The sequence below is a fragment of the Benincasa hispida genome, chromosome 3 (genome assembly GCF_009727055.1).
Source record: "Benincasa hispida cultivar B227 chromosome 3, ASM972705v1, whole genome shotgun sequence".
NCBI lineage: Eukaryota > Viridiplantae > Streptophyta > Magnoliopsida > Cucurbitales > Cucurbitaceae > Benincasa > Benincasa hispida.
In genome coordinates this window covers 53,496,385-53,516,079 of record NC_052351.1, presented here as the reverse complement: position 1 = coordinate 53,516,079, position 19,695 = coordinate 53,496,385, and the positions used below count along the sequence as shown (strand labels likewise).

The 19,695-nt window shown below is 34.7% G+C and overlaps 1 protein-coding gene across 1 annotated transcript; it reads left to right on the top strand.

Annotated features, from left to right (window-relative positions):
* Positions 1–468: 468 nt before the first annotated feature.
* Positions 469–2,244, top strand: LOC120073898 (40S ribosomal protein S2-4-like). The gene is made up of 2 exons (XM_039026808.1): positions 469–1,196; positions 1,898–2,244. Exons 1-2 carry the CDS (start codon positions 543–545, stop codon positions 2,057–2,059), a joined length of 816 nt encoding a protein of 271 aa, XP_038882736.1. The 5' UTR covers positions 469–542; the 3' UTR covers positions 2,060–2,244.
* The last annotated feature ends 17,451 nt before the right edge of the window (positions 2,245–19,695 follow it).

The window sequence follows — 19,695 nt, the reverse complement described above, 5'->3', positions numbered from 1 at the left end:
TTTTAAGGGAATAAGATAATAATTTTTTTAAAGTTCAAGGACCAAAATGAATTAAAGGTGAAAGAATAAAAACTAAAACGAACATTTTAAAAGTATACAAATCAAAATGAACCAAAATTTAAAATATAAAGATCAAAATGAATATTTTAAAAATACAAAGACGAAAATGAACCAAATTAAAAAATAGAAATATAAAGTAAAATCAGTTTCCACTAAGAGAAGACCAAAACAAACGCCATCTCTAAGCTGAAACACTCTAATCCATATTTTCATAGTTATGGGCCTATTATTTGGGCTAACTCAACCATCTTTTTCATGGACTGGACCGGTTCGGATTCTTAAGATGGGCCTGAACCAGATTTGGGCCGAAAGCGGTTCATTTCAAACCTGTATCCAAACACCCCGAAAAGCGAACCACATCAAACCCTAACTCGCAATAACGCCATTTATAAATTCCTTCTTTAGGGTTTCTTCCTCCTCTTACGCTATCCAACTTCCAATCTCTCTCATTTTCCCCTGCCGTTTCTTCCCTAACCCTAATCATGGCTGAAAGAGGAGGAGACCGCGGCGGCTTCGGCAGAGGCTTCGGTGGTAGAGGCCGTGGTGGCGACCGTGGCCGTGGACGCCGTCGTGCTGGCCGCCGTGACGAAGAGGAGAAGTGGGTTCCAGTCACCAAGCTTGGCCGTCTCGTCAAGGAAGGTAAGATTCAATCACTTGAACAGATTTACCTCCACTCTCTTCCAATCAAGGAGCATCAGATCGTTGATACTCTCGTCGGCCCCAGCCTCAAGGATGAGGTCATGAAGATCATGCCTGTGCAGAAACAGACTCGGGCCGGGCAGAGGACTAGGTTTAAGGCCTTCGTTGTTGTTGGTGACGGCAATGGCCATGTCGGATTGGGAGTTAAGTGCAGCAAAGAGGTGGCTACGGCAATACGTGGTTCGATTATATTGGCTAAGTTGTCGGTGATCCCTGTTAGGAGGGGTTATTGGGGTAACAAGATCGGAAAGCCTCATACTGTTCCTTGCAAGGTCACCGGAAAGTGTGGTTCTGTCACCGTCCGTATGGTCCCTGCTCCTCGTGGTGCTGGTATTGTTGCTGCTAGGGTTCCCAAGAAGGTGCTTCAATTCGCTGGTATTGAGGATGTTTTCACTTCCTCCAGGGGATCCACTAAGACGCTTGGAAACTTTGTGAAGGTATATTGTAGTATGATGAAATATCTATATCATCTGTTCTGTTTTATATATCACTGGAATTTTAGGTGTCTATTATCATTATAATATGTTGTGTTTTGTCATTTGGGGACATTCTGAAATTCGGATTTATACTTGGGCGAACCTTGTGAAATCTTGGATGATTATGGATATATGTTACTGATCTGAGTTGTTCGTTTCTTGGATTTCTCTGATTGTGTGTTGTGTTGTGTGTATTCTTTTGTGGAATTCACTTGTGTTTTGTATTTTTAGCTTGCTACATTATTTTTTCTTGTTGAATGTCGTGGATAGTTTAATCTGGAATAATTATGTCTAAATCAGTGTACTGGGTTGGGTTTTGTAAGATATTCGGTTTGAGTGCAATGTTTAAATACAAAACAGTTTTGGAGTAGTTAAGTTATTGTTTGGAGTACATAAATGAGAGAATTTCAAGTATTTCTTATGATTGATCACATGGAATGAATTGCTAGTGAAATTGTATGCAAATAGTTGGTACATGAACAGCTATTGATACAAGGTTTCTTTTCCGGAAATGAAATTTAGTCAGTTGAACAGATGGTTTGTGTGCATTATATTTCTTAATGTTGAACTTGAACTTGAACTGGAGTGCTCAATTTGTGTCTGTATGTAAGTCAGTCAGATATAATTTTGTCCGTCGTTACTAATGTTTTGATTTTTTGCAGGCCACCTTTGATTGTCTATTGAAAACATATGGTTTCCTGACACCCGAGTTCTGGAGGGAGACCCGCTTCACCAAATCTCCATTCCAAGAGCACACCGATCTGTTGGCTAAACCGACCGTAAAAGCATTGTTGTTGGAGGATCCTGAGAGGGTTAATGTTTAAGCCTGCGTATGGTATGTTTTGAATGGAAAAGAGAAGAATGTTTTTGTTAGGACAACTCTATAGTATATGCTTTTAAGTTCAAGGATAGTGTGTTATTTATTTCTTATGGGTACTTGACTCTGTTTTTTGTTTCTGGATTCAATGGCATAAAGCTTGATTTTGAAAGAACTAATTTTTCTTGAGAAGACAAAATTTCCCATCTTAAAGGCTAGATGACTTTTTTAGGAGTGCACAAAACTAAGCTAAGAAAGAATTTATGGTTAATAAGATGGAATAGTTGTAACATCTTATCCATGTGTATTTGGTTTCGACAATTATGTTCTTAAAACATTTGATGTGATGTGGGTTAGATCCTCATTAACAATTGATTCATTTCCTTGGGTTTTCTTTTGTTCATAACGATTATTGATTACATCATTTTGTATTTGTTTCTTTGAAGTTAATTTTCTATTGAAATGCAGTAGTTCCATATGTGTAGCTAAACAAATGGATAATCGTACTAGTTATTTATGTAATTTTGATTTAATGTTAATAGTGGATGTTTTGTCGAATGCAACAGTTTAGAAGGGTCTTTTTAGTCAATACGCATATATTCTACGAGATTAAGATATAATCTCAAAAGTTATTGGTGTTCATCTATTGATTAGGACTATTTTTACTTGATTCTATTAAAAACTGATTGAAAATTCAGTCATTGGACTGTTCAATATGTTAAATGTTTTTTTTAAAATTTTTTTTTGTGGAACTTTTGCTTTAGGCTTAAAATGCACAACTCATCCATTTTACATTTGAACTTGTAATACCAAATCGTGTTTAAGGTTTCACTTCAGCAAAGCATGGTCTAGTATGGTCTAGTAGGTCTACAAGCCATATATGGGTAAAGTTATATACGTACCATAGCGTTCAATTGAATGCATGAGGTCCTACAATGATTTTAATAGTAGCAAAATCTATATATGCAAATTATGGACTTAATTTCACTATTATTTTAATAGTATTAAGTAGTATTGTACTCGAACAACAAAAATTGTGCAAATAATTCAAATACACGTTAATAACATTATCCAACAAGTAGTAGAAGAAAGAAAACTAATAAAAATATATTGATGGACAATTTGTCCATAAAATTTCTAAACACTTTGAATCTCAAGTATTTGTGTGTTTAACTCTAATTAAAAAAATTAATAATAAAGTGTATTTTTTCCCCCAAATCTCAAATTGTTTATTAATTTAAATTAATATGTTTTAAAATTCAAATAGCGTTTTGAAAAAAAAAATTAGATTAACGTATTTTATTCACCTACATTTTAGATTTTGGTTGATTGTCATTTGGTTATATCTTTAATTATTATAGAAACTACATCTTGTTTTTTCAATTTTATTACACGTGGGTATTTTAGTGAGTTAACTATTTTACACAAATGTGAATTTTGTAATTGGCCATTCATATGAACAAACAACTATTTAACTATTTAAAAATAAAATTTATTTTAAATTACAAAACTGCTACAAATATTTAATATCACATGATAGATTATAACTCGTAAAAATACGAGTTATTGTGTAACCTTTTATTTAGAATTATGAGGACTGATAAGTAGAAAATACGGTATTTAGAATTCATGTAAAATTGAGTTTTGCGTCGATTAACACTTAAATCCTCACTAACCCCACTACTATGCGTTATTCCGTGCCAAAGTGCTTATTTTTGTAGCTATGGCAGGAATCAAAACGCATGCATTGGAAATGAGCACACGCAGGCAAACACATGCACCGAAACCAAGTTACCGCAAAGATGAACGCCGTCGATCGCATGCGTCCAACGCATGGAAGTTGCGTTCGACGCATCAGAGTTGCAGTGATCAAGCAATTGCGATGGTCAATTGGAGATTGCGGCCACAGAATGATAGCCATAATAGAAGGATGATCGCAAGATGGGTAGGACGCGTTGATACTTCTGTTAAATTAAGCTCGAGCGCATACCTTGAGAGTGTTAATAAGATAAGGCGATGTGACAATGCCTATACCGCGACAAAAGTAGCAGTGAGCCATACCTTCACCATTACAACTGTCGGCGTCCAGCTCTATAAATAGCTCTTGAGACATTCATTTTGAGACATCCGAGTTTCTGCCTTATGGCAGTTGCTTGTGATCACAGATGAGAGCATGAGCGAGATTTCCAGTGAGGATTCTTCACCTCCATAATCCATTCCGATTGACAACTGGAGATTTCGCCAGAGTTAGAGCGCGAGAGAGACTTCTCCATCATTCATCCATGGCACCACCAGTAACCTTGACGCGCTACAAAGGAAAAGCAAGAGATTGTTTTCGTCTGAACCTTCCATTTTTCTTCCTTACCACAGTATTGTATTGCATTATGATTTAAGACGTTAATTTATCGTATAATCAATGCATATCTTCATTCCTTCATACCATTTTCTTCATCTTCTTTATCTTTATCATCATTCACTTCAATCGTTTGGTTATTAAAGGCAATCGCATACTCAATCGTGTAGCCTAGAGATAGGAAGCATGTAACAACCCATCGAGAGGTGTAAGTTGTGCGAGTATAGTGAGTTAATCTTCTTTGCTTAAATGTGAGGATGTAGCAACACTTGTTTATAAGCTGTTGCAAGGCTTGCCTATGAGCTACTTAGCCACAATTAGAAGCCTGAAAGGGTGAATAGTGAACGCACTAAAGCAAAGTATGCATTGTTCCTAGAGATAGGCACAAACTCAAGCTCAACGCTCCCATGCATTATAGAGATATAAGCATGCGGCTGAACATCGAGAGGTGCGATGCGTTAGTGTGGAGAGCTGGGATTTCTCGAGCGATTAATATCATGAACATTAGCACGCATTAAAAGCTGTTGCATCTCTACCTATTCTCATTGTATATCTTCCATCGCTCAATCTATTTAGTCAGGAGTAGGAGTGGCATGTAAATCCATTCAACTTCTTTTTATTTTTATTCATCGTCTCAAACGCATTACTTCACTAAGCATTATTGAGTGACAAGTCCCTCTGTTCGACCTCGGATTACCCGAGAAACTTGCGCTCGAGTTATACTTGGCGCGAGTGTAAGAAAACTTATGATAGGAACGCGTGGTCATTGCATACTAGATTAGTGCATTTTCACTGCGACGCATGACCTTCGACGCATGAGTGTAAACACATAAGTTTAAGCCATGTCTAACGCATGGATGCGTTCAAACCCCACAGTCCAACGCAACAAAGCACATCATTCCAATCATTCCGAATCTCATATTCCAACCAACAATAGAACTCGACAAACAAAGATGGACTACTATCTATGTCTATCATGTGATAGATATAGATAGTAATTGTAGGATAAATGAGCATGTAGTGGAAGTTGATTTGATCAATTTTCACTCTAAGATGCTCAATTTAGAGGATTAAACATGCAATTAAAAAGGAAAACCAAAGTTTCAAGAACACTTACCCTTGAAGCTCCAAATTCTCCTTCATTCTTGATGAATTTCAGCACCACTTGGTTGTAGACCACCACAAGAGTCTTCTCTACTATTCTCTAGGCTTAGATTGGATGGTGGGATCCAAATTTGTGGTGAATTTGAGAAGGAATGAAGGTTGGGAAGAAGATGAACAATCAATTGAATTTATGCCAGTTCACTTTTATCACAAAATTCTTAACCATTTTTATGCCAAAATCATCTCTATTTATTAAAGAATAAATATACAATGCAAATTGAAAAATTTGACACCCACAAATGGTTAATTATTTATATAATGGGAAGAAGACAACTAAAGCTCCTAGCTTAGTTAGTGGGGAAAATCCAATCTTCAAAAATCATTTTCAATGAATTTCCAAAAATTGAATTAAAGAATTGATTTTAATTTTCAAAAAATAATTAATTAAATAATTAAATAAATACAAATAATTTAATATAATTAATAATTAATCAAATATAATATTATTTTAATAAAAATAATATTATTTTTCCCACTTGTCTCGATTTTTCTAAAAAAAAAAGGATATGAATTCCCTAATTCATATAATTAAATATAAAATATTTAAATATTATAATTAACTCTATTTGTCTGTTTAATTCGTAATTAAACGTCGATATATCGTATATATCTAATTTTCATTCCTTAAGCCTCGATTTGAACGGTTCAAACTCATTCACCACACTATCCAAGATTTTAGTTCATTTATGAGCTAGTAAAGAGACCTAATGGACCTATAAATCATGAGCTCCAACGATCCGAGATGAATCGGCCAAACTCTTTAACCTAGTTAACCAACATTCGTTAACTAATGGGACACTCCACTAAAGCCCGTAGTTGCATTCTCCTCAGTGTAGATATATTTGTGTCCATTTGATATAACCATCATCGATAAGTCAATCCTTCACAGGTCGTTCATAACTTCAGCTACGTCAATTACCGATTTACCTCTAAGTTACATCTTTTCTCCTTAAGTACCACTGTCCATCTAATGAACAATTGATTTAGGATCTAATCATTAAATCCATTCCCTCTCGGGCCAGTGAGAGGATGGGGCCCCTTGTTCAAGACCCAGGAACAACACTTAAGAGAACAACCTTTCTACTATCCCTAAGTTGGGTAGGAGTGAATTCCGTCTTGCAAATTCTATGTCCCCAGCTATCTACCCGGTCTTATCCCTGAAATGGGAGGAATATTGAGCAACACTATTGAGCTTATTCTCACCTATGCAGATCAAGGGATAATTCTGAATAAAGAGGAGTTCATAGATAGCTCAAGATTCAGATCAAGTTATCTAGGTTATCATTAAGTGAAATTAATCAGTGTTAATCGTAAACGGTGTTAATACGTAACAGTGATTATTTCAGGATCAGTCTTACACAATCTTATTATGTAGAATACGCCCGCTCACATGTCTCTACATGAACAAATCAGGATCACTTCATTTATGACATCTTACAACATTTGTAATAATCATGAAGCGGGCCGTATTCAATAGTGCCTCTAGGAAGAGATACCCAACCTAATCCATGTACTATAGACTATTTAGGCTACTTACTCGAACTTGATCATGTTTATGTCTCCACATAAAGTCCAAGTACTCATAATAATAGCCAAGGGTTCGTCATTTAATTGGATTTAGAGTTAATAAACAATTGATTCACTTTAATAACTTCATATGTACTAAAATTCACTTATTTACAAAAACTATGAGTAGGACATACAACCCAACAGTAATGTCTATCGCGATTTATCATAGATAGACTGTGATATTTTATTACTATTTTTAAATATTTTAATTCATTTTCTTAGATTTAAAAATAGTTTTTTTTTTTAAAATTACTAGTGAGTTTGCATCCCAAACATTTGATAATTGATTGGGATTAGTGCTGAATATTCTATAGCTTATATTCAAATAACAAAGTTTCTAAATCTGTATGAGATCATATTTTTTTATATGCTCTAAGTCAATGGCTTATAAGCTTATGGCTAGAAGCCAAATATATTTCATGTGTAATAAATGTTTAAATGTTCCACAAAAACAATTAAGATCATGGAACAATTAAAATTAGTCCTCAAAAGATATTGTGAATCGATATTGAAATTGATTTCACATCAATTAATAAATACTTTGAACCCTTGATGGGTGATGTGTTTACTACGTAATTTGTTATTTGTATTGATGAGACAAAATTTCCAACATTGGGGGATGGATTAAAAAGAAGTTGGAAAACTAAATTGAATGAAATATAAGTATTGTCTTATTTTGATCATCATACAGATGAATTTAAATTGGAAGTTCAAAAGATAATTCATTTGCAAAATGTAGCAAATCAAATGCTAGATGCATTTATAGAACATTTACTGTTGCAAGAAAGTGACCAAGTTATAAAAAATGGTTGCAAATACACCATCTAAAATTGGTATCCCAATGCAACAAGTTGTCAATACTAATGAGCCTGCAACATGCCTGAAGCATGATAGATACATGGGTTCCAAAGATAAAGATCCTCGAAAAAAAAAGTAGTCAATAATCAAAATGACTCCGTTAAGAATATGAATATTCTAGAAGAAATTCTAAATATGAGTACTCCTAAGAATCTAGAAGTAAAAAAGGATATAAAGAGATCTTAATAAATTATATGTTATGACAAGAAAAGGATGGAACCATACTTAATAATGTTGCCTACGATATTATTTATGAAAATAAGTATTATATACTTAGATATATTGAAAAAATGTTGTGACATAAAAATGATTGACTTATGTGGAAAGAAACAATCTAATTGAAATAAACTTATTTTTCAAATTGTGAGAACTAGTAGTTCAAATATTAGGGGATGTCAAAATGTGGGATATGAGTAAATATTTATAAGAAAAACAAATAGAATAAGGTCACATTTTATAACGTGAGACAAATTCCACAATAATTCTTGCAAAGAAATAATATTGATTATAATGAGACAAATTCTCCTATGATGGATACAATACCATGAGGTATCTAATTTATATAGTTGTGTATGAAAAGCTTAAAATACATCTTATGGATGTAGTCATTATACATTTATATGAATCTCTTTAAGAATTATATCCCTGAAGGTTAAGGTACCAAATTCATATAATTCAAATGTTAAAGAATATATATATATATATATATATTCCTAATGAATGTGATATAATCATTTTATTAAATATTTGTTGATATGAGAGTATAAAAATAACTCCTATTTGTCCCTATGCTTTTATAAAGAAACCACAACCTGAGATTCACTATATATTATTCATGTATTGATTGATAATTCGAGCATAAACTCCTGAAGAGATTTCAAAGGGCAAATAGAATTTTTTAAGAAATAAACTAAGATGATAAGTTTTGCCTTAGTTTGCAAATAAACCATAAAGCAGGTAGAATTGCATCAATTTATGTATATAAAATCTTATATGAACTAGTTCCACCATTAAATATTCCTATGATCGTTTACTCACTTGGTGTAAAAATTTAGATAATTTAATATCATAAAAATAATATAAAGAACTTTAGGTCCCGAAGAACCATAATTTTTTAAAAATAAATGCACTTTATATCTATACTAGTTTATACGCTACCTGTAGCATAAATATAATATTCCTCCAAAGAAAGATATTGGAGTAAAGTTAAGCATATATTATGTTTTTATTTAATTTACATGAAATTATTTTATTCTCATAAATCTAATTGTGCTCTAGTTGATTGTGAAGATGTAGTCTACATATCTAACCAATAAGAACTAGATTTTAAACAAGTTATTTAGTACATAAAGAAGAATTTTTATATCATGGTAGCTTATGAAGTAGATCATAACAACTTTAAATCATCTTAAAATCTTGATGATGTACGAGGTTAATCAATAGTGTTCTTATATGAAGATGATAAAGCATAAAGTACTAACATCACTATTCAACGAATTTCTTTAAAAGATGACAAGAGACTTATTGAGGAAGGTGTTACATGCAACAACATTTGAGAAGTTAACAAACAACATTTATATGTGACAACCAAGAGTATCAAGTTATGTTTTCATGAGGAGTAAATGTGCTACTCTTTTTCCCTTTACTATGGTTTTGTCCCACTGGGTTTTTCTCACAAGGTTTTAATGAGGCAGTTATTAAAGAATATGAATGATATACTTTTTTCCTTCACTAGGTTTTATCCCATTGGATTTTTCTTAGTAATGTTTTAACAAGGCATATTCTATATACTATAGGCATCTACGAGGGAGTGTTATAATTATTTCAATTATATATAGATGTACATAGATTATATATCCCCATACATTATTTCCAAATATCTTACCCATTATCTTCTCCATGTATTTATCTTTTTTATATCTTGTAAACTCCATAAATAGTGGTCTCTTGGACCTTTGAGATATACAATTGAATAGAGAATACATTTACTCTCTAATTTCTCTTCTCCTTACTTTGTTCTTTATTCTATTATTTTATAATAATAATGATATTATAGCTCATTTTATTAAAGGAAATTTAAGCAACCGTACATCCCAAAGCAAATTGGGGTGTTTGGGCCAAAGAATTGGAGATTAGGGAATTGGAAAGTATGGAGTTGTGAACTGTCCTTGTTTAATCCTAGGAGTTTGTGGGTCCCACTACTAAAAAAAAACTTTATACCTTATTAATTCATGTAGGCTTCAAGAGTTCAACTCTCTAGGTTTCATAATTCTATGGAGTTCACAACTCCACCCGTTGCCTGAAACGCCTCCTATAAATCCATTGAGGAGGCCCCATTAGATCTTTTTTTGGGATAAAATTTGTAGCTTTTGGTGGAATTTTTTAATGGTAAAATTTGTACATTAATGGGGGGCTCACACAAGTATTTATTTATTTATTTTTTTTTTTGTAAAATTTGATTTTAATAATTTATTCTATTTTTTTTTTTAGAAAAGTAGTGGGTAAATTAGTAAAATTTGAATAGAGAGTAAAACTTGCAACATTTATCTAATTATATGGTCAGCGCAATTTTATGTGAATAAATGGTCCGACTTGATTTTTGCCTTTTTCTTCATCAAATTGGGGTTTGACTTCGATTTTGTACAGTCACCCAACTGAACCGACTCACACGCATCCCTAGTGAGGCAATCAGTTAGAGATGGTGTATAGACACCCTAAACTAACAATATTAGGATCACTTAGGTCTATACTATTGGGGAGTTTGTTACATAGCATGATTGGCTAATTTTATTACATGCAAAATTTAAACAAGATTGTTCCCTTATTTTTTGATATGTGTATTGCATATTTGTTGGTGTGTTGTCCTATCCTCAATGACATATTGTGCAACATGTCCTATATGATGTCAAGGACATTGTTGATAGAGTTATGGACATGATAGCAGAAGCAATTCGGATCAAAACTACTTTAATTACACTAATTTCATGTTGGGTTTTATTTCCTAAAACTCGTTGTTTGTAAACAATAAAACTTGTTCTGAAAATTCAATAAGTTGTTATTAAATATATGTATTGCTTATTAGAAATCCAATAAACCTAAAAGACCCATGACTATTACATGAGTATTTGAACTTTATGTGGAGACATAAAAGTGGATCAGGTTCGAGTAAGTAGTCAAAATGAACTATAGTATATGAATAAGGTTAGGTGCCTTATTCTAGTAACACTATTGGATGCGGCCTACTTTGTAGTTGTTACAAAGAGTTGTAAAGTGCTACAAACGAAGTGATCCTAATTCTTACATGTTATGACATGAGGAGTGGGGACGTCCTCTAAAAATGGGTTTGTATAAGATCAGACTACGAAGTCAGTCACTTTTACTTTATAACATTGTTTATTGTTTAAGACTGACTATTTCAAAGTGATGACCTAGGTAACTTGGCCTTAATCCTGAGCTAACTATGAACTCTTATTTATTTGGGATTATTCTCATATATGCATAGTTGAGGGTTGGCTTAACAAGCCAACTCAATAAACTCCCTTTTTTAGGGGTAAGATTGGGTAGATAGCTGGGGACATAGGGTGCAAGAAGGAATTCACTCCTACCCACTTTTAGGGATAGTAGAAAGGTTGTTCCCTTAACTGTTGGCTTAACAAGCTAGCTCAATAAACTCCCATTTCAGGGGTAAGATTGGGTAGATAGCTGGGGACATAGAGTGTAAGAAGGAATTCACTCCTACCCGCTTTTAGGCATAGTAGAGAGGTTGTTTCCTTAACTGCTGACTCCGGGTCTTGAACAAGGAGTCCCACTCTCTCATTGGCCCGAGAGGGATTCGGTTTATTGATTGAATCACAAATCAATTGTTCATTAGAGGATCGGTAGGACTTAAGGAACAAGAGGTAATCTTGAGGGTAAAACAGACATTTGACCCAACCATTATTACGAACAACCTGTGAAGGGTTAACTTACTAATCATGGTTATATCGAGTGGACATTATATATCTACAGTGAGGGGAGTTCAACTGTGGGCTTGACTAGCTCGTAAATAAATTAGCTTTAGAGTAGCGTGATAAATTAATTTGAAATGTTCAAATTAGAATTAAAGGACTTAGTAATTATATGAGATATAATTACACGTTTGATTTTAAGAATTAAACGAAATAGGAGAATTAATATTTAAATATGATTTAAATATATGAAGGTGAATTTGTGTAAAATTAATTTAATATTTGATATTAAATTAATTAGAATTATTTAAATTGTTTAAATAATTATTAAGAAAAATAATTTATGAAATTAATTTTGCAAAATTAATATTTTTTTTTTCAATTTTTGAAATCATTTTGGTAAAAATTGAAAAAGTTAGAAAAACACAAATGGAATTTTGGTTTTTTCCATTACATCTTCAACTTGCTCACACAAAACCCACCAACTTTGGCTTCAATAACTCCAAGCATGAGTTGCGTCTTATGCAACCATCTTCTTTGCATGATAGTCTGCAGTATATTGAGAAGATTTGAGTGGAATTGAGGCATGTAATCTATAGAATATTTGCTGAAAAATTCGTGTTGAAGAAGGTGTTCTTCAAGTGGGTTGTTGTAGTGAGCTATTCTCCGAATTCCCTTCATTCAAGCTTATTTTGAGTCCCACAACTCAATCTAAAGCTCCCAAGAGGATGGTGGAGAAGATCTTGAGGTGGTCGGAGAAGTTTGCAATTGAGAATCAAGATTTGAAAAGTAACTACAAAGGTATGACTTGAAACCCTCTTGTTTTAGCATTTTCACCACCTCCATCTCCATCTCATTTTCACCGTGCCTACTTAGACTTGTTGTTATAACTAAGGAATCAACATATACCATCTAACGCTTGATCCATTCATCCATGTATCCTCTTCTCCTTTATCTGAACTCCTATTTCCTCTTGCAAGTATGTTTAGTTAGTTTAATGTACATAACCAACACGTACATTAATTAGTAAACCATTTAAACAGATCAGTAGACCGTCTTGCGTTAGTCTACACTAGACTCCCTGCATTCGACTTGTCACACCCCACACCAAATTATCCTCCTAACCTGGACGGAATGGTGACTGCAGCAGTTACCAACCTTTTTGCTGGCACTTATTGCCTATCTTACCTGTTAAAGATTGCTTAAAACCCTAATACCTTCATATTAACTCAGAACTTAACACATTTACAGTACAAGGTTTCGCAGCATTACTCACATATGAATATTACAACTTAGTGAGCCCCATCTAGAATACTAGTCACTAGTCAGATACATGTGTACTAGCTAATACCGATCTTCAATTATGCTAACCTGTTTCTTTGAGTGGCAGAGCAGCAGTAGAAAAGTCTTCTGAGAATCGACCGCTACCTGGAAAAGAAAAACATTCAAAACGTGAGCTAGAAGCCCAGTGAGTGACTTATTAAAAATATAAATCTCATGCTTAAAATCTTAAGCTTGCAAACATGATACTAAAACTAAAGTTATACCAAGAAAACGTGTACATAAAAACCTTTAAAACCATTGTATCTGGAACCTGAATCTTAGTTGAGAATGAACATTCACTACTCTAATTCCCAACGTTTGGCCAATGCCAGATGGGACCTCTACCTCAACCTGTTCACATTAAACTATGGCTAGAAGAGATCCCTACATCGATCTCTTTAAATATTCCGATGGCATCTCAAGCAACATCCTTAAGACATAAATGTTGATAACAACTCTTATATATCAATAATCATTATTACATCTTAGTTGAGAACGAGCATACACCGCTTTAGCTTTCAACGTCTATTATCGGCCAAGAGACCCATACTTCAGCCTCTCATTCATACTTGCCTATATACATATGGAGTTTGCTATGTACCTTCAACACCTTAGGTACATTTATTCAGATAACTTCCCTACCAGTATCCCTACTCATTATGTTTAGAAATACCAACGCATGTAACTTGGCAACCTTAGGTATTTAAAACTTAGTACGTCAAGCTTCATTCAACCTTAGCTTTAAACGCACGCTTCATATTTTATGAAATAAGTTGGCTTAAAACATATTGAACTAACTTGTAAAACCACTAATCATTTGTTAGACATGGAAAACATACTTGGAAAACTCATACATTAGTAACCATCAAGCATTGATAACATTCAGAAGCATTAGAAATTTCAAACTATCCTTCTAGCCTAGAAGAATATATGACCGCCTTTATCCTTAGTTGAGAGTGAACTAATAGTTCTAACCCTTAACGTCAACCTTAGTCGGGGAGGACTCTTTTTCTCGATCCCTCGACGTCGTATTACCTACGTGCACGTGGTTATAACTGAGTACCGTACCTGACTAGGATACCTTCTCATTGTCCTTCAGTGTCCTTAGGTACTTTTGCTCAGATACTTTCTCAAACGTCCTTTAGTATCAAACTACTAAGATACCTTCTCATATGTTCTTCGGTATCAATTTGGGCGGATACCTTCTCAAAAGTCCTTTGATATTAAATTGGCCAGGTACCTTCTCAAGTGTCCTTGGGTACCAAATTGGTTAGATACCTTCTCAACGTACTTCGGTATCAAATTGGCTAGATACTTTCTCAAAAGTCCTTCAGTATCAAATTGACTAGGTACCTTCTCAAGTGTCCTTCGGTACCAAATTGGTTAGATACCTTCTCAACATCCTTCGGTATCAAATTGGTCAGATACCTTCTCAAAAGTCATTCAGTATCAAATTGGCCAGGTACCTTCTCAAATGTCCTTCGGTACCAAATTGGTTAGATACCTTCTCAATATCCTTCGGTACCAAATTGGTTAGATACCTTCTCAATATCCTTCGGTACCAAATTGGTTAGATACCTTCTCAATATCCTTCGGTATCAAATTGGCGGATACCTTCTCAAAAATTCTTCAGTATCTGTCATATAACTAGTCATAAACATTTAGTTGAACACTAAGGCTTAGTGCTCAAATCATCATACTAGTTCATCCATCATACTAATTCATCATAAAAATGGAGTTACTCAAACATGCTGAAAGTATTTGGACAAAGTAACGTATTTAAATCATATCAATTCCATGAAAAACATGCTTTACTTATCATGAGAAATAGTTTCACGAATACGTTGCTTGGCACTTCATTTAAACACTTAGTATGAGAAATACCTTCAAGAAATCACAATTTCTAAATCATTAAAACAGTAAGTCATCACATAGTCACTCACAACACGTTGGCCTCTTAACGGGTTATACGCCTTCCTTTTCCTGAAAGAACATAATTTCCAGTTAAACTACTTATTTACTAATGGAACTTTTATCAACAAAATCAGCATGACTAGCGAGAAAATCATCATGAGCGAGATCACCCACATGAGCGAGATCATCCCTATGAGTGAGATTTACCATTTCTAACGAGATTTCCATTTTCTAGCGAGATCCACCTCTCGCTCCCGCTTCTTCTTGCTCTCTCGTTCTCGCTATTGAGCTGCCTGCTTAATCTTCCTAAGCAGCCGTCTGCTTATGCCCAGATCCTCTGTTACAACTTCAAAAATTCATAACCCAAAATACAACCCTCTTTTGAAGAAACTTCCTTCTACAAACATGTTTAGAATTGAGTTAGTTTCTTACCTTAAAATTTTAGCCACAAGTTTCTTATAGTTTGGCCTAGAGCTCCCAATATTCACCTTGGGCCTTGATTAACTTGAGATTCTAACTCTTCTGTAATTCATCACTTTCTGTTCTTCTCCTCCTGCCATCTTTCTCCGGCAAGACAACTTGGAAAACTATATTCTCCCAACTTTCAAATGGCACAATTTCTCTAAATTTTCTCATGTAAATTGCCGAAACCAAACTTTCGAAATTCTTCTTCCTTTTAACCTTCCCGCTGCTTCCCGAATTCAAGGAGTAACAACCACGTCAACTCATATTTAATGCCTCCAGCCTAAGCCAATAAGCGAGTTTCTTTATTTTGTGTTTTTCTCTTCCTTTCTCAACAACTTCTTTAAATAACATGGATTTTCACTTATATGATATTTAATATATATTCCTTTAGCCAAACATTCCTGTTTAGGACACTTTGAATTTGGGGTTTACACTTAGCTACACAAGAGCCTATTTCTTCTTGCTTCCAACCTCTAACCCTCCTAAAACATGGCTTCATTTAACTCATTAGGAGACATCTCATTACTTACTCTTTCTTAAAGTAATTAGGGTTCAGGTTTTACATGACCCTAGGCTTACCATGACACTTAAGTTAGATTTATACTTATGTCTAGATTAAGAAAACTTGTATGCAACTAGCAAAATGTGTTTGAACATTGGTTTATCATCTGTCCGACGCATACCATACCATTATCTTCACGCCAAAAAATAGATCGTTTATTTTTTCGCGTAAGTGTGACCCCTCGCTTTTGGTACCAGAGTCCCGCCCTAATGAGCCCGCCGTAGGGAAGAAATAGATTAGGACAAGAGACTAAGTTACCTTATCCTCTTACAGAAGATCAAATAAAGAAATGCGTAAAACTGCCATCCTTTAGGGGGACACTCCTAAGGTGCCTCGAGGCGATGCGTAGTAACTTTATTCAACCTAACGAGGGAGACCGAGGGATATGTTGTCGCACTTCCAGCTCCCACTTACTATGAACACTCTTTCCATCCACTTTGATATTGACCTACACAAACACCATCCGTTAGGGGGACACGTCAAAGATGTCGCGAGGCCGAGGGTAGATCTCACAGTGTGGACTAATTACGAGAAACGTGAAAGGTTTAAGTGAAGCATCTTATCCCTCAAGTACCTCTCACTCAATGTTCTACCTAGGGTTTCATTAACTTAGACAATTCAGCTACTGATTTTAGTCTAAGTCGTCTTTTTAAACTCTGCTCATAAACAACGTTTGCCTATGAAATATGAATAAGTTCAAGTAGCCACGTTTAAACACTTTAATGGAATGTCCTTAACTTGCATGCACGCATCAAATCTATCTAATTCACCTTTCCAGGTAAGTTCCCAGGTAAGGGTATTACGTTTCCGTCAACTTAAATACCCCAACCTAGACAGAACCCGTCTTAGACAAAAGATCCCTTATAGATAGATTTGCTACACTTTAAGTTTTTATTAGCCAATTTAATCCTATTAAACTGATTAAAAGATTAAAGCCTTAGGGTTGCTAATTATATTAGAATTGTGATCTTAGGTCTATGTGATCCAAGTTTTTCATTTAAAAATATGAATTAAACCTAAGTGAGCATATATGTCTTTCTTATTTATTTTAGTTCTAATTTCTCTTTAACTTTTAAAAAGAAACAACTAAAAAACCATTGCGCACAAGAGGTGTTTATAACAATTATAAAGTAACCTATATGTCATGCTGATGCTTGAATTTTATGAAGTGGAAATTACGGATGATATGTGTTGGTGGATTGCATTGTGCACTCAAGTTTCCCCAGAGAAATCCAAGTGTAAATTCCTCTAACTTTCCTAGTAAGTCCAGGGTCGAACACAGGGACTTGTGAAAATAGTTGCGTTGGAGATTTTTATGAAAACTTGCGGTAACCAGATGAATAAATAAGTGTTGGGTTGTTGTTGCGTTAATGAGAATAATAACGAATGCGGCAGAATTTGAAAAGAGTTAGTAAACGGGAAATATAATGAGTATGCAGTGAACGGGTTGAGAAGGGTTTCGACTAACACTCCCTAGGATGCGTTCATGCCTTGCGATCATGCAACATGCATACAATAGTAAACCACCTCTCGGCGTGAATGCCACGACTTCTAAGGCTAGAACGCATGCAATAAATATGCAACAAGTCTTTAGGGTTTACACATAAACCTCTATCTCTATTTATGCGATGACAACATGACATTCAAACAAATATACGACCACATAATATCATTCCTATTCCTAGGATGCATGCGATGCAAGTTGACAAAGAAAACTTATCTCTAAGTCCATATATCTTGTTTATGCAAGCCTAATCTTGCTCTTTCGAGTCCAGATTCTAACCTAGCTCTCTCGAGACATTAGGTTCTTTTTTTAGATTCTCTCTCGAGTAACTCTAAAGTGGTGTTTTGTACAATGTTAAACAAGACAATCGCAAACAATGAACTTCTTAGATCATGTTAGCTTAGTTCCTCTCAACCCATTCAACTAGTTTAGCTACTCATACGTATTAAGAGAGTGAGCAGATGTAGAAATAGAACTTCCATTGAATAGATATAAGATGAATTACAGAATAACAATGAAAGTATAATAAAGAGCCTGGAGCAATTTCTTGCTGCCAGACGTTACATTGTTTCTACTCGTGCTCTAAAGATATTCTCGCTTTCGCGAGAGTCAGCCCGTTCTTTGCTCTTACACCCCAAGGTTCTCTCTGAGCTGTCTTGGACAATCTCCGGCGTCACCACTCTTCTCTTGCTCCACCGTAAAATGGAAAAGAAAACTATGAACAGAGGTATGAACTTGTAGTGGTGATGAGGGAATCGACTGCTTAACCCTTTCTCTAAAGAATGCACTTGGTATTTATAGGGCATCAAAGGTAAAAGGCGGCTTCTCTCTCCTGGTTGTATAGATGGGACAGCTTTAATTCCTGACTGATGCGCCGGATAATTGTCATCGATAAAGCTGGATATACTTTGTGACCGTTATTGGCTGTCAACTTAATTTGGATCCGACTGCCGTCAGCTTTCTGTGCCATCAATCTTAATTGTCCTTTTGTTCGGATGGTCCACCATGTTGCGGTGATTCTTCTTGGGTAAATGTTTGCGAGCACGATCAATGCAAAGTCTTGCGGTGAAGTTGTGCTCAACTACTGTATTCCTATGATCGCATTCTTTACATTGCGTTAACGCCTTACAAAAATATAAAGATCAACTGCTCTAATGCATTGGACACATGCGACCGCAATATTATAGAATTTATGTTTAATGGACGCAATTTAACATATTTCATCAACGCAATCCAACATTGTTTAAGGATTTAGCACTATGATAACGTGCATTTCAGCCCGTTATCACATGCTTCATGCAATGTATAATCATTACTATATATAACTTTTATATAATGCGTAATAACCAAGCAAACATGCTATCATTCACCCTTATACTATAACAATTATAAAATAAAGATGATGCATGTCAATGCTTTTTATGCATGCATAACTCTTATATTATATGATGCATGAGCATTCTCTTACATAATTAAATCATGCTTCTCTAAATTATAACAATTACAATAAAGAGATGATGCATGAACATTGCATAACCTAAGGTGGGATTTACTATATGTGCATACCATATGACATATTATAAACATACATCGCATGTAATAAATAAAGGATTATTGGACCAGGATGAGCCTTTATAAAAATCAAAATGAAATAACTCTATTTATTACCTTTTTTCATCGAGCGAACCGATTCACAGACGAACCAGGTCTTGAACTGCCAGGAGGACTCCATTGTGTAGTAAACGCCGAAGGTAGACAATCGCCCAACGTGCACTAGACGATAGACTTAAAAACTAAATGATCGCGTAGACGACAACGAGGCTGGGAAGCCTGGTCATCTATGCGATCGATCAATGCAATGACAGGTAAACGATTTACCTTGTGTTACTAAGAGATCATTTAGTTAGTTACTAAGTGATGAAATTTGCTGACCTAAAGATCGTCTAGTGCGCACGCGCATTAAACGATATGTGAGCATCCCATC

Bases quoted from the DNA above. Each gene is read 5' to 3' on its own strand.
- LOC120073898 (XM_039026808.1), top strand. From the start codon at position 543: ATGGCTGAAAGAGGAGGAGACCGCGGCGGCTTCGGCAGAGGCTTCGGT. The intron at 1,197-1,897 runs GTATATTGTAGT...GATTTTTTGCAG, and splicing joins CGCTTGGAAACTTTGTGAAG to GCCACCTTTGATTGTCTATT.